At 36.6% G+C, this 14,638-nt stretch overlaps 1 protein-coding gene across 1 annotated transcript; it reads left to right on the plus strand.

Annotated features, from left to right (window-relative positions):
• Window positions 1-5,353: 5,353 nt before the first annotated feature.
• LOC133877081 (endoglucanase 8-like) lies at window positions 5,354-9,595 on the plus strand. Its single transcript, XM_062315320.1, has 7 exons — window positions 5,354-5,707; window positions 5,810-6,217; window positions 6,398-6,490; window positions 6,609-6,770; window positions 8,028-8,139; window positions 8,527-8,690; window positions 9,011-9,595. Exons 1-7 carry the CDS (start codon window positions 5,375-5,377, stop codon window positions 9,332-9,334), a joined length of 1,596 nt encoding a protein of 531 aa, XP_062171304.1. The 5' UTR covers window positions 5,354-5,374; the 3' UTR covers window positions 9,335-9,595.
• The last annotated feature ends 5,043 nt before the right edge of the window (window positions 9,596-14,638 follow it).

The raw sequence follows: 14,638 nt of genomic DNA on the forward strand, positions 1-14,638 counted from the left end.
TGACAAGTCTATTATAAGATTAGACATGTTTAATAATTGATGAAAAAACAATTCATCATGGTTGTAGTCTTTTCATTCATGGTGCAGCCTTTTATAATTAGGCTTCACAAGGAGTAACAGTTGCAAATTACTTTAATCTACCGATATAAATAGCTTTTACTCGAGCATTTAGTGATTAATTATGAGCTTCCGGTGGTTTGGTTTGACTATTTGAGCATAAACTCAATGATAAGGCCTCCAGTCGGTCGTGACTTTAGCTGCCAATATACCAATAAAAGTGGCCATTTTAGGCACAATGGAGTAGAATTGTATAATCCTATATCTTATTTACTAGTTTGAAGCCTTAGTCAGTTTCATAAATTTTAAATAGTTTAGGTATGATTGGTTAGGCCCTCATTCTTTTGATTGGAGGAATAGATGGACTAAGGTAATGACGAATTCATTTTTTGTGACATTTTAAGGAATATATTATATTGGGTAAAGTTGGACTTAAAATAATTATGTTATTGTTATTTGTGCTATGAGATTGATTTAATGGATTCTAAGGGTGGTAAGAAAGGTTTTTAGAATGGTAATACTTACGGGAAGATGCGAATTTCAAGGGTGAAATTCACTTAGGGGGAGGGGAATTGTAATACCCCAATTTAATTTTCACCCCCGTAGACTTAAGGTCATTTTGATTTCAAGGATAAGAATGATTTAATATTTTACGAAGACTTACATTAAAATTCGTATTTGTGGACTAAAGTTGGGAGAACAAATTATTCGGATAGATGATATGAAACATTAGTTAAGGCTATCCTGATTAAAGGGAAGTTAGTTGCGCCACCAAGGATTTAATAGGCTATAACATTTGAAACTATTTTTAATCTATGATAGAACATTAAGAAATGAAGATTTTAAAGTTGGTTTCATAATTGTTGGACAGGTGTAGAAAGAGTTATGTTTTTTATAAGGTGAAAGGGTCAAAACATGATTATTAACCAACCAGGAAAATGTTATTTTTTAGGGACTTTAAGGTACCAAATGAAATTAATTTTCTCTGATTTTTGGTCGGACTGCTAAGATGGACGGTAGCGTAAAATATACGAGGTATCGATATTATATTACAAGCCCATCAGGACAGCACTAACCTTGCCGAGAAAGGGTTAATATTCTGAGTAGACCATATGGTGTTTAGTTATGACATGATTCTCTTATTACTACATAAATTACATCTATACTGCATCTATGATGACATTGTCAAATGATAAACTGTAATCTTACATTGCTATATGTGATCTGTAAATAATTGAGTTCACTACATGATAACCTGTACACCATATATATTACTGCTCACTAAGTCGTGGACTTACGCTTGTATTTTTTTCACCTATGAAACATGCATTGTTTCATAGTTGGACTACCTTTAGATGTTGGATTCGAGATGGACTTCAAAGAAGATGCGGTCGTTTAGCTTAGTAATATCAATCCGGTTAATGCTTGAGGAGTTATTGCAAGATTCTAAAGGCCGCTCAGGGTAATTAGTATATTTGGGTGATGTTGTTGGATTAGCATTTGAGGCTCAATTGTGTATTAAGGTTTACTTTTGATCTTTTATGTTGATGGTATGTGTAGTATAATTTCAATTAATGTGATGACTCTTAATAGATGCTCTGGTTGTAATTAATATTGATAGAAATATTTTATGTTTCTGCTACGTAGTATTTTCCTTTTAAGTAGTAGAGATTCTTGAGTCTTATTCCTTGTGAAATAGGATTGAGAGACAAACCGTGAATTTAATTACTAGTTAATTAATTTCTCGGGCCATTGCATTATAATTCTGTTTCTTTTGAACCCAAGGTAGTGTTGACCACTAAGGAATTGATATATTCTTGGGTTTTATCAATTCCAAGAATCAGACTATTTAATAGAATTCCTTCCAGTAACAGCATCATCCAGCCCACGATCCTTACCACTGGTCTCGTCATCCTCTCGAAGCCGCACTGACAAGTTCTAGAGAATTTTCAGTAGAAAATTAAGAATCGTTCTAGAGGTGTTTCATCGTTGCAGTTTGCATCAAACATTCACATGGTTTCCCACTCATTCTACTTCAACATAGGGGGTCCAAGAAAACAGCCACTACTTACATAGATTTGTCTCTAACCTGACGTCTAGTCATAGGGCAATTTCCCATTGCCAGAAGCAGGAAGAGTTGGAGGATCGAGTGACCCATCTGGAGCAAATAGTGCAACCTCTTTCGTATGGACATAACAGATAATGGAGAGGCTCATAGGGGTATTTGAATTACTCAACACTTCCAAGGATGGTAGAGAGAGCTTGAACATGGACAATGAGACACGTTTCAATCAGTTGGGTTTATAATCCAAAATTACTGTCCAAGTAGGAATTATGGGTGAAAATGCGGATGTGATTGCGGCTAATAACAATATCTGCATCTGCATTCGTATATTGCGGGTATCAATTTAGCTATCTGCATCCACATCTGCATTATGGATTACTATCCACATCCGCTTGGTTGTTAAATGCGGTTATTATTTGCTATCCGAATATTAGGTAATCAGCGTTTTAGATTACTATCTAAATATATGTGCATGACTAAATAATTCTGTTATTACTATATGCAAGCTTAAATAAATTAAGATTTCACTTATTATACAATTCACGATTATTCGCCATAGAGAGTCATCATCTTATAGAGTAATGGGGGTTTCGATTACCCAAAGAAAAGAAAAGAAAAAAAAAAAGGAAAAAAAAAAAGTAAATGTAGTGAGATATGACTTTGAGATGATAGTGAAAAAAATCAAATAGAATCGAAAAGCTCTTAAACTAATCAAATTTAAAACGATGTTATTTAAGTAAATTTAATATATATATATAAAGGGAATGGCGATACGGTTATTAACCGCATTCGCATACTCTAAAACCGCTAGCGGTATCTACATATGTGGATAATGATTTTTACTAACCACATCTGAATCTGCATATGGGGATAGCAGATATATAGCAGATGCAAGCGGTTATTATCTGCCCGTATTAGAAAGCTAATAGTTATGTTGTCATAGGAGTCTGGTTATTTATGCTCCCTTTGTTTCGGCGTAAAATGATTTTTGGAAAATGATTTCGGCATTTTCCGGTGTTTGGTAGGAGCGAAAATAATAGTCAACCGGAAAATGATTTCTGTTTGACAAAAAATGCTTAGTAAATTTCGGAAAATGATTTACGCTTTTTAAAAGCGTAAATCATTTTCCGAAGACGCCAGACGCAGTCGATCTATTTTAAACAGCACAGTCGATCTTCATGTTCAAGCAGCCGACCACCATCGAAATATTGCCGGTATCGGAATCCAACATCCGGTTAATGTCGCCGGAATCTGGCGACGGAATCCGGCCACCTTCACCGGAATCCGGTCAGCCAGATTCCGGCGACCAATCTGACCGGATCCCGGCCGGCCCTGGCCAGAGAGGCCGTTCCCGGCCGGCTGGCCGGACGGATCTGGCTAGATCCGGCCAGATGGCCGGAATCCGGCCTTTTGTGCCGGAATCCGATCACTTTCGTCAGAATCCGGCTATCACAGATTTCGACGAAACTGTCCGAATTCTGGCCTTTATCTCGAATTCTGGCTATATTAGCCGGAATCAGGTAAAAATAGTCAAAATCTTATTGGTCAGTGACCGAATCTTGTCATCGATGTTTTTTATATTATTTTACATTAATATTTTTATGTTGTGAATAAAAATTGATTTTTGTAAGTTAATATGATTGAATAAAAATATAAAAAAATATTTGCGATTTTCCGTACGCGCCAAACACCGAAAAATGCTTTCAACGGAAAATGGTTTCCTGAAAAATAACTTTCCTGAAACTATTTTACGACGGAAACCATTTTACGTCGAAACAAACGGAGTATATCAAGAATTCTGTCATTAAGTAATATTAGTTTATATTAATAACCCTTGCTTAAGAGACTCTTATTTCCAACATGAATAAAGAAGTATCATTGACTATTTCTCCAAAATTACATCTGACTGAATTTGGAGGCCGTACAATATTTTATTGACTTATCTAGTGAAATTGTAGTTATGAATAGATTTCCCGTAGTCATTCTCTCATTCAGCCCATGCAATTGGTTTAACGGGCCAACCGGGCTTAGTAGATGTTTCGATATAGGTATAGGTACAGTCTATTGGGCCGAGGGCTCCGGGTCCAACAAGACAAATACTTGATGTACCAAATAGCATCCTTGCGTGGGTCAGTTCCAGTAGGAGAATTTACTTTTCCTTAGCATTTTCGTTGATCAGGACATCATTTCTATTGACTTATATTTTCCAACAACATAATAAGTGGTTGATAGCCAGATAGGGGTCTTTTCTATTGGTTGATGATGACAAAAGAAAAAGTGCAACAATTTATAATATGAGTAGTCGGCATCTATTTACAAAGTATTAGGATCCTCTCTGGTTTAAGAAAATAAGAGTGTCCCGTCTCTTATATTGCAAATAAATTTTTGTTAAAAAAAAAAAAAAAATGAAATGACAAAAATACTTATACATTATAAGGAACTGAATACTCTTCGATTCTTTTAAACCGGAGAGAATCTGTTTCTCATTTACAAGAGGATTTTGGTGTATTATTCTTTTTATTTTATTTTATTTTTAGCTCGAGTGCATCATTCATTCATTAATTTCATTCTATCGGTCTATCCTCATGAGAATTAATGTGTTATCTATATGAGGAACTAGGAAGGACCGCGTAACCTTACCACACACTCTACTCCCAGCCATAGAATCTATACGAACCAAAAAAACACTAAGCAAGTGGAGAAATGTTAGAGCATCTTCTGATATTCTCTTAGTATTCTCCTGACATAGTATTTACATCTATATCATTTTGGATGGCATAGACGTAATTTTTGAATAAAAAAATTACATTTATAACATCTTAAAAGAACATTATAAAAACACTAAAAGATGCCCTATCATTCATCAAACAAAGTGTAACGAATGTTTTAAATTTTGTCCAACTACCCAACAGAGCTCACATGCCTCAGCGGCGTCCTAAACACAGTCAACATATCTGACGCTCAGGAATGATTCCAATCGATTCAGGATATAATGTTCTTTTGCAGTTTTGCTCCACTTCTATGGGCCCACATCCCTCTACTCCTCCACGTGGCCACCATCAATACGACGGTGGATTCACTCGTGTCCTCATTTATTCTTCACCTTCAACTTCAACTTTGTGTGCCCCACCGACCTTCATAAATATCATAATCCCAAACCCAGGTTCGGATAGTCCGACCCAACAAACGGTCATACCAGAGACGACCCGGTCAAGCATCGGAATCCTAACAATCATCCAGTAATGTTACCACATGGCCGTAAATCATTGGCACAAAGTCTGGAATCCAATGACGCTTTTCTACTATAAGTACCCTGACGGTTTCCTTCTTTCTTTGCTCCAACAGCAAGAAATGGCGCGCAATGCTCTCTCTTTCCCGGGGAGGGGGAGTGTTCCCACACTTGGCGTCCTAACCCTCCTCCTCCTTCTCCTCCCTCTCCGTTCACTCGCCGCCCGACACGACTACTACAATGCGCTTCGGAAAAGCATTCTCTTCTTCGAAGGCCAACGGTCAGGGAGGCTCCCACCAGATCAACGTGTTCGATGGCGGAAAGACTCAGCCTTGCACGACGGAGCCACCGCCGGAGTAAACTTTTCCATCTACACTCTCCCGCGCCTGAACATTCCGCATTTTCTCCTTTTTGCCACTGAAAAACACTAATGCCGGGTGTACGCTTTACTTTTACAGGTGGACTTAACGGGTGGGTACTACGACGCCGGAGACAACGTGAAGTTCGGGTTCCCAATGGCCTTTACGATGACGATGCTGTCGTGGAGCGTCATAGACTTCGGGAGAAACATGGGGCCGGAGCTGAGGAACGCCGTCAGGGCCGTCAAGTGGGGGTCGGATTACCTCCTGAAGGTAACGGCGGTGCCTGACGTCGTTTATGTCCAGGTGGGTGACGCGTACTCTGACCACAACTGCTGGGAGAGGCCAGAAGACATGGATACGCTTCGAACAGCGTATAAGGTCGATAGGGCCCACCCTGGATCTGACGTGGCCGGCGAAACCGCTGCTGCCTTGGCCGCTGCGTCCATTGTATTCAGATCACGTGACCCCGCTTACTCTAGTTTGCTTCTCAGTCGTGCCATCAGGGTACGTCTCTGTCACACTGAATCACCTAGCCTACACCTTTTTTTTAACCTTTGGTAACTTTTTTTTTTTTTGTTGAATTCCCATTTACCACGCAAACTTTTATTATTTAATAAGGGTCTCGATCAGTCGATCTGCATCTGAAAATATAACCGTTGTATGTGTATAACGGTTGAAATGCAGGTGTTCGAGTTTGCTGACAAGTACCGGGGTGCGTACAGCTCAAGCCTGCACTCTGCGGTGTGCCCTTTTTACTGCGACGTTAACGGTTACCAGGTGGGAATGCGCTGAATCTCCGCCGTTGGGTGTTTTTTTTTCTTTGATGAATACTCCGCCGTTGGATTGGTATATAGAAGTTGTAATGCTGATATATTTAAATAAAAACAAAATGTAGGACGAGTTGCTTTGGGCAGCGGCGTGGTTGCACAAGGCGTCAAGGAGGCGCGAGTACAGAGAGTACATAGCAAGGAACGAGGTGATATTAAGAGCTGGAGATACCATCAATGAGTTTGGTTGGGATAACAAGCATGCGGGGATTAATGTGCTACTTTCCAAGGTAACCCTAGTCCTAATTTAATTAATATTGGTTAATATTATATGATTTAAGTTAATATACACATATATATGTGTACGCACTTATCAAATGCTTTTAATTTTGTCTTTGTTTAATGTTTTTACCCTTCATGTCCTATGTTCTTTTGTCTATACTGTTTATGCTTAAGAATAACATACCTAAGCGGGTATAGGAATATAGCCATATAGGAGTGAATTTATTTAATTTCTTTTCTGAATTGAAAAGTCCAGATTTAATTTTAAATTTTTTATTTATAAACAATTAAATCTGAACAATAAACAAATTGTAATTTAATTTTAGGCAAAATCGGGTTGGAAACACTCCCGCTTACCAACCTACGCCTATCAATAGTAATGATATATTTCTAAAAGTGTCTGCATTTGTGGGTCCGCATGGTGGTGTGGACCATGTGGCCCCCTATTTTTTGATCAACAGGAATAGTTTAAAGTTCAAAAGTATTTCTTTAGGCTGATCAAATAGTCTAGATCATAATAGTTAAAAGGTATACAAGGATTTGAAAAATGAAAAAAGAAAAAAAATATTACATTATTATACTTAATTATTTTACCAATTATAAACTCTTAGATCAATTTAAAAATAATTTGGTAATGAATGTTGTAGCCCAAATATTTTCTCAGATATAATTAGTCTGCCAATTAAGTTCTGTATAGAAAATGGACATAATTAACCAATTCCGTATGGAGTAATGATTTTTTTACATTATATGGATGAGTCCTACACATATGGATTTATATGATGGATCTCATTTTTAATGTGTTTTGGTGTAAACTTAATGTAAATTACATTAAAATGATGTAAAAATAACACATTCGGTCTATGTGTACAATTTTTTTTTTTAAACTGCATAGTGTTGTCCCTTCAATCAAGAAGAGAGTGAGTCACCAAAGCTAAGTGTAGCCAAGTCATCCTTAGATCTGGTTCTTTTGTGGGTCCTGAAATCAGTAAGCTTTGCCCTTATTGCCGCGTGCATGTGCATAAAGGCTCGGAGGAATGACGATGGTTCATCCCATAATGGAGCCATTTATTTCTTTATTATATATTTTCTTTAAAGTGATTGCGACTTCTTGTTTAGGGCTTTTCACGATATATGGTCACATATATCACTGCAAAAAACGTCCATATCAGATATGGATGAACAAGTTTGTTGGGTTTTGCAATTGAAAGTAATAAATCAGACAAAATATATAGTTTAACTTTTTTTTCTTTTCGTTTAAACAGGAAGTGTTGAGGGGAAGGGCAGAATTTTTCGAGTCCTTTCTGCAAAATGCAGATGGGTTTATCTGTTCTTTATTGCCTGGAATTTCTCATCCTCAAGTCCAATATTCTCCAGGTACTTTTCTTTTTTCTTTTCCCTTCATCGTGAAAGCTGTACAGCTCAATCAAAGCCGATAATTGTTACGAAAGTCACATGATCAAATAGTCCAACGGAATAATATGCCTTCATGCTAAAGTTTTGGGATGTGGTTTATTGGACAGACTGTCTGTGCTTTTGTGCATGCATGTGTTTCGTGTGTTTGCGCGCTTATTTCTGCGGCTTTGAAATAAACTTTTATTTATGGTTTTAATTTCTTAATCATTATTCTCTCTCTCGAGTCTCTCACATGATCGATCAATATCCGCGTACAACGTATCGAAGAAAAAAAAACAAAAAAAGAACTGTCAGTTGAAATATTAACAGCTCTCTGGTTCACTTTTCTTTCTGTCTTTGTTTGGAAAGGTGGGCTGATCTTTAAGGCTGGAGGGAGTAACATGCAGCATGTAACGTCTCTGTCTTTCCTTCTCCTGGCTTATTCTAATTATCTAAGCCACGCCAATAAGGCTGTGCCATGTGGCGAGACATCAGCCACCCCTGCTCTCCTCAAACGACTTGCTAAACGACAGGTAAGTTCATTGCCCAATTATGCTATCCTATCATAGGTGGGCCCTCCTCCTATCCAGAGCCATTATCAACGGCTAGGTTTGGCTGCTCTTATTCGTCCAAATAGTTAATAATTTAGATAAGTAATATATAAGAGAATTCGCATGTGACTCATTTGTCTTAATAGATGTTAAATTTATTTAGACAAATAGGTCTTATATGAAATTTCTTACACATTTTTGTTTAAATTATTAATAATTCAACAGATAAAAATCTCAAACCGTGATCCATTATCCGCGTAATATTTGGAGTAATTTTAATGATTTGAAGTGGGTTCTACCAGGTGGACTACATTCTTGGAGATAATCCACTGGGAATGTCGTACATGGTGGGATATGGTTCACGTTACCCACGGAGGATACATCATCGGGGCAGCTCATTGCCGTCAGTGGAGGCCCACCCGGCCCACATAGCTTGTAAAGCAGGGTCTCGGTACTACCAAAGTCCAAACCCGAACCCCAATCTGCTGGTTGGGGCCGTAGTGGGTGGGCCCAATAGCTCAGATGCCTTCCCTGACTCAAGGCAGTTCTTTCAGGAGTCGGAGCCCACAACCTACATCAATGCGCCGCTGGTGGGCCTGCTCGCGTTCTTTTCAGCCCATCCTTGATTTCCACTAAGCAAGTGAAAAAACAAAAAAAAAGGGACAAATTTAGTGGTGCGCAAAAGGTCACCCTGCCCCTCCTCTATTATTGTGATTTGTGAAAGATTCTAACTGTACCCAATCATCAATCACCAACGAAAAAAGTTGCATTATATACAACTGCTATCAATACAGCTGTCTCTATGATTATTTTTTTCCCGCGGAATTGCAGAGTAATGTACGATGAAATCTCACGTATCTTATCTAGAATTTATTTGTTCAAATAAACTTTTGGTTGTTCGACCATTTATTTAAACAAACAAATAATTACTATAAAGTCAATGTATATATGGATTGTAAACTTTATAAACCTTGAATAAACTTTTTTTTTTAAAGTACATTTTGTAAAAATGTAAGACAAAGGATAAAAGTTGGCTGGGGTTTGGTTTAATTTGACATGCAATGAAGTAAAAATTGAGGGCTCTTAGCAGAAATTTAGGATAATATAATAACAAAGGATAAAGTTGTCCAATAATAATAATAAAATAACCTGAACAAACTCGGAATACAAAAATCCGGATCGATTTTGATGGGTCCCTTATTACGCACATAATATACGGGACATTGTATTGCCAGTTATGCGACATAGATTGTCGTGTCAGTTCCTGTAACATTCTTTGTAGCAACTGAATTACGTTGTTTGTTTTTTAAAATCCTCTGTTTTGGTGGGGCTTGCAAATTTGCCAGCGTTGGCCTAACAATCAAAATAATGACCCTTGATTTCAGGGTTTGGGCTTGTTTGGATACTAGCTTTTTTTCAACACATTTTTTTTTTTTTTTCATGAATTGATGTTTGGGTTGTAATGCGTTAAGTTCCATGTTTTTTTTCTCAATCCAACCCGAATGGGTTAACTCACAACCCGAATCAAGCTTGAGTTTTGAGATGAATCTTCGATTATTTCACCAAAACCAATGCAAACTGATTTTTCATTTTTCATTTTTTTATTTTCTTTTTTTTAATGGTGAAATTTGGTATAATGGGTAATGGCCATAAAAAAAGTAGATATGTTGACCGGTATTAATTGTTTGACCTAGTCCTAGGCATTGATTTCAATGTATCTAGACCGTGTACGTGGAGAATTTGGATCCTCTCTATTCCATTAAATGGATTCATTTACTTATAAAATAAGGGCATAGTTGTCTTTTCATATTTTTATGAAATGTGAAAAAGACAATTATGCTCTTGATTTATACTAAATGGAGAGGATCCTGTTTCGTGTGTGGAGTACAGCTTTCACTGTGAAGCAGTGAAACCTACCCATCTCTATCATGCGTGCGTGCGTAGCATGGTGAGCTGAGTTGATCGATCTGACTATTACATAATTACTGCAAAATAATTTTTAAAAATAATTAATTGTGATTGCAAAACATAAACAAGACATAATTAATTAATTTATAAGACAACATAAATCAAAATTAATTATCTGACATCCACGAGAAGATTAAACATGTATACTAGGACGATTTGATCAAGGCCGGCAGGGCAACCGAGATGTAACAATATTATGTGAATTGGAAATGTTTGAATTAATTAATGAAACAATTATATGGCATGGGCAGTTAGGCTTCCAACTTTCAAGGCTACCTGTATTTATAGATCATATTCTAACCGACTCAATTATTTTATTTTTTATTTCCAACAACCAATCGTCTCCTTCATTGCTAAGAAAGTGCGGAATTGGAATCTAAAAATTAATAAAAGGAAATTTACAAGTTGTTTCCTGGATGTTGACCCTGAGATGATCAGCCATGTCCTGCTTTTTAACAAATAGCATGCGCTATTATAAAATTTGCAAAGTAAATAATGAGGAAAAAGAGAGCGATAGAAAGGGAGAGAAAGAGAAAGAGAGAGAGAAAATATAATTAAAAAATATTTATAGTGTGAATAGTGGATAGGTTCATTGTTTCATTGTTCATTTTATAACCACAATAAAACAAAAATAGTTAATTTGCCCCATTTCCTGGATCTAAAAGCCTGTAATGTTATCAATGGTCCATATTGAATTTCAAGTATTTTATGAAAAAGAGAGATAAAGTAAAATTAAATCTGGACCATTGAGTGAAACTTTTTTTTTTTTTTTTTTGGGTATTCACAAATTTTAAGAACAATACAAAAGAATCACGAACCCAAACAAACTTGGCATTCATGGGGAATTTAAATTTATGTTCAGTGGAAGATAAACATAGTTGGAGGTCTGATTATTAATTTATTATAGGAAAACTATCATTTTGAATCTTAATTTTTATGTAAATGGACTAATAATGAGTATGCTCTCCACATTATTTACTCATGCGTCAGTACAGAGCAATAATGTGGTTAGCAACTTTGCTATGCACAGCGGTAGTCGTAGAGCCACAAATAGACCAAGGGGGTGGGTGTCATCCCAACGAAAGTTTGAAAAACTTGTGAGTGGTATATATTCACTATAAAATAAATGGCATTTAGCCACCTGCCATTAGCAACGTGGAGGAGTGTCATCCATGTTGCTAACGGTTAGCCATGTGCTAGTAGCGATGTAGGTCTCGCGTAGCAAATCAAGTAGTCACAAAAGAGAAATGATTCCTACACTCATTTCTCACAACAGCCTCACAACAAGCTGACGTGACTGGTAATATTTTATTATTTTTTTACAAAAAGAAAAGCAAACAAAACAAAAAAAATAATAAAATATTACCAGTCACGTCAGCTTGTTGTGGGGCTGTTGTGAGAAATGAGTGTAGAGATTATTTCTCGTCACAAAATGCAAATTAGCGACGTGGGATTCTAAAAATGTGGTTATTTAGCGACGTGGCTTTTAACCAGATGCCACTGACATGTGGCTAAATGATATTTTAATTTTATTTTGTTTTATTTTTAATAAAAAAGGAAAATAGATGCTTTTAGCCACGTACCCTAACCTACATCGCTACAAGCATAATTTTTTTTTTTTTTTTTCCCTCACCAGTAACTTCTTTCTAGCCCTCGCTGGGATTCTTTTTTTTTTTTTTTTTCCTCTCGTTGGATAACGCTGGAAAATTCTTTTTTTCTTCTTTCCCTCACCGAATAACGCCTGGATCTCCTCTCTCTCCTCTCCCTGTGCCACGCATCACCAAAAAATATCAACAAAACACCAAAAAAATCAGAGAAATCAAACTAACAAAAAAACCCTAACTTTCAAATCAGAGAAATCAAAAAAAAAGAAAAAGAAAAAAACCCAAAAAATGACGAGACCCGTATAGTTTTTCTACTTAAAATCTTCCAAACAAAAAAAAAAAAGCTAAAAAATGGAAACCAAAAGCTATTCTTACTCAAAAATGAATTTGTTGACCAGCCGTAATTGTTTGACCTAGCCCTAGGCATTGATTTTTATGTATCTAGACCGTGTATGTGAAGAATTTGGATCCTCTCCATTTCATTTCATTTAATGAAATCGAGAGGATCCATTTAGTTATAAAACAAGGGCATAATTGTCTTTTCACATTCCATGAAAATGTGAAAAAGACAATTATGCTCTTGATTTATACTAAATGGAGAGGATCCTGTGCCGTGTGTGGAGTGCAGCTTTCACTGTGAAGCAGTGAAACCTACCCATCTCCATCATGCTTGTGTGCATAGTTTGGTGAGCTGAGTTGATCGATGCTGACTATTACATAATTACTACAAAATAATTTTTAAAAATAATTAATTGTGATTGCAAAACATAAACAAGACATAATTAATTAATTTATAAGACAACATAAATCAAAATTAATTATCTGATATCCACAAGAAGATTAGAGAAAAAAAAAAAAAAAAAAAAAAAAAACCAAAAAAATTATGAGACCCGTATAGTTTTTCTACTTAAAATCTTCCAAAAAAAAAAAGAAGCTAAAAAATGGAAATCAAAAGCTATGCTTACTCAAAAATGAATTTTTTTCATGTTTGGGCGCCAAGAAAACGCCGGAAAAACACCCCATTGGTTTCACCGGCATCGGTCTGTAACCCACCAGACTCTGGCCCTATCATCGACCACGTCTCTCTCGCAGCATTGCTCCAGTTTTCTCTCTTCAACTCTCTCGGTCTCCCTCTTCCATCTCCCTCTCTGTGCGAAGAAAGGGAAAAAAAAAGGGGGGGGGAGGGGGGGTGGGCGAGGAATAAGGAAGGCATGCGTAGGGGAGAAGGAAGAAAAAAGAAGAGGAGAAAAAGAAAAAAGAAAAAAAGAAAAAAGAAAAGGAGAAATGAAAAGAATAGTTAAAAATAATTCTTAAAGAATTAGAGGGAAGAAGAAGATAAAAAAGGGCGGGAAAAAGGGGGGGGGGGGCGATTAGAAAAAGAAAGAGAGAGATAAAGAGGAGGGAAATTAGAAATTTTAGCAATCAATGGTAATTGGCCACGTGGCTAATTGGCGACGTGGCAAATAAAGCATGTGGCTAAATTTTCAAATAAAAATAAAAAATAAAAAAATAAAGAAAGAAATATTAATAAATTAGTCACGTGGTTTATTTGCCACGTCACTAATTGGCGACGTGGCAAATAAAGCATGGGGCTAAATTTTCAAATCCTCAAAAAATTAGAAAAATAATAATAATAAATTAGCCACGTGGTTTATTTACCACGTGGCTAATTGGTGACGTGGCAATAATCCACATGGCAAATTAGCCATGTGGTACATTTCGCGACTTGGTAAATTACCCATGTGGTGAAATCGCGACGTGGCTATAGTACTAGTTGCTGTAGCCATGGGGCTAAATGACCAATTTTTTTTTTTTGTAGTGATTAGTACATAATAGAGTTTGAAGTGATTGCCTAATGGCAACTCAAAAGTTTATAAATTAATAGTAGAAAGTTTAAGTTTACTTGTGTCGATGAAATAAAATGACAAGGCAATTATGACGTCCTACATCGCCTGGGAATGAGGATGTGCTTATATGTATAAATGCACCATTTATGACACAACGCATTTTAAAATCGTGATGGTCATGAGCCTATCAGAACTCCGCAGTTAAGCGTGCTTCTGCGAGAGCAATCCCATGATGAGTGACCTCCTGGAAAGTCTGGTTTGGGGAGTCAAAAGCGAACAATATTGTGTCATTGGGGGTGGGTCGTTACACCAATCATTGATAAGCTATGTATAAATCAACACTGCTTAAAAAAAAAAAAAAAAAATGAAGACATTGGCTCTTCTAGTTTCCTACCTATTGCAAGTAGACCCCACTCAATTGGTTTCTACATGGAAGATAATGAGAACATCAAAGGAAAACAAATCAAAATATTTTTGGGAACTTCTCCGCATGAAAATTATATACTCTCAT

The sequence above is a fragment of the Alnus glutinosa genome, chromosome 1 (genome assembly GCF_958979055.1).
Source record: "Alnus glutinosa chromosome 1, dhAlnGlut1.1, whole genome shotgun sequence".
Lineage (NCBI taxonomy): Eukaryota > Viridiplantae > Streptophyta > Magnoliopsida > Fagales > Betulaceae > Alnus > Alnus glutinosa.

Bases quoted from the DNA above. Each gene is read 5' to 3' on its own strand.
- LOC133877081 (XM_062315320.1), top strand. From the start codon at position 5,375: ATGGCCGTAAATCATTGGCACAAAGTCTGGAATCCAATGACGCTTTTC. The intron at 6,771-8,027 runs GTAACCCTAGTC...TCGTTTAAACAG, and splicing joins TTAATGTGCTACTTTCCAAG to GAAGTGTTGAGGGGAAGGGC. The intron at 8,691-9,010 runs GTAAGTTCATTG...GGGTTCTACCAG, and splicing joins AACGACTTGCTAAACGACAG to GTGGACTACATTCTTGGAGA.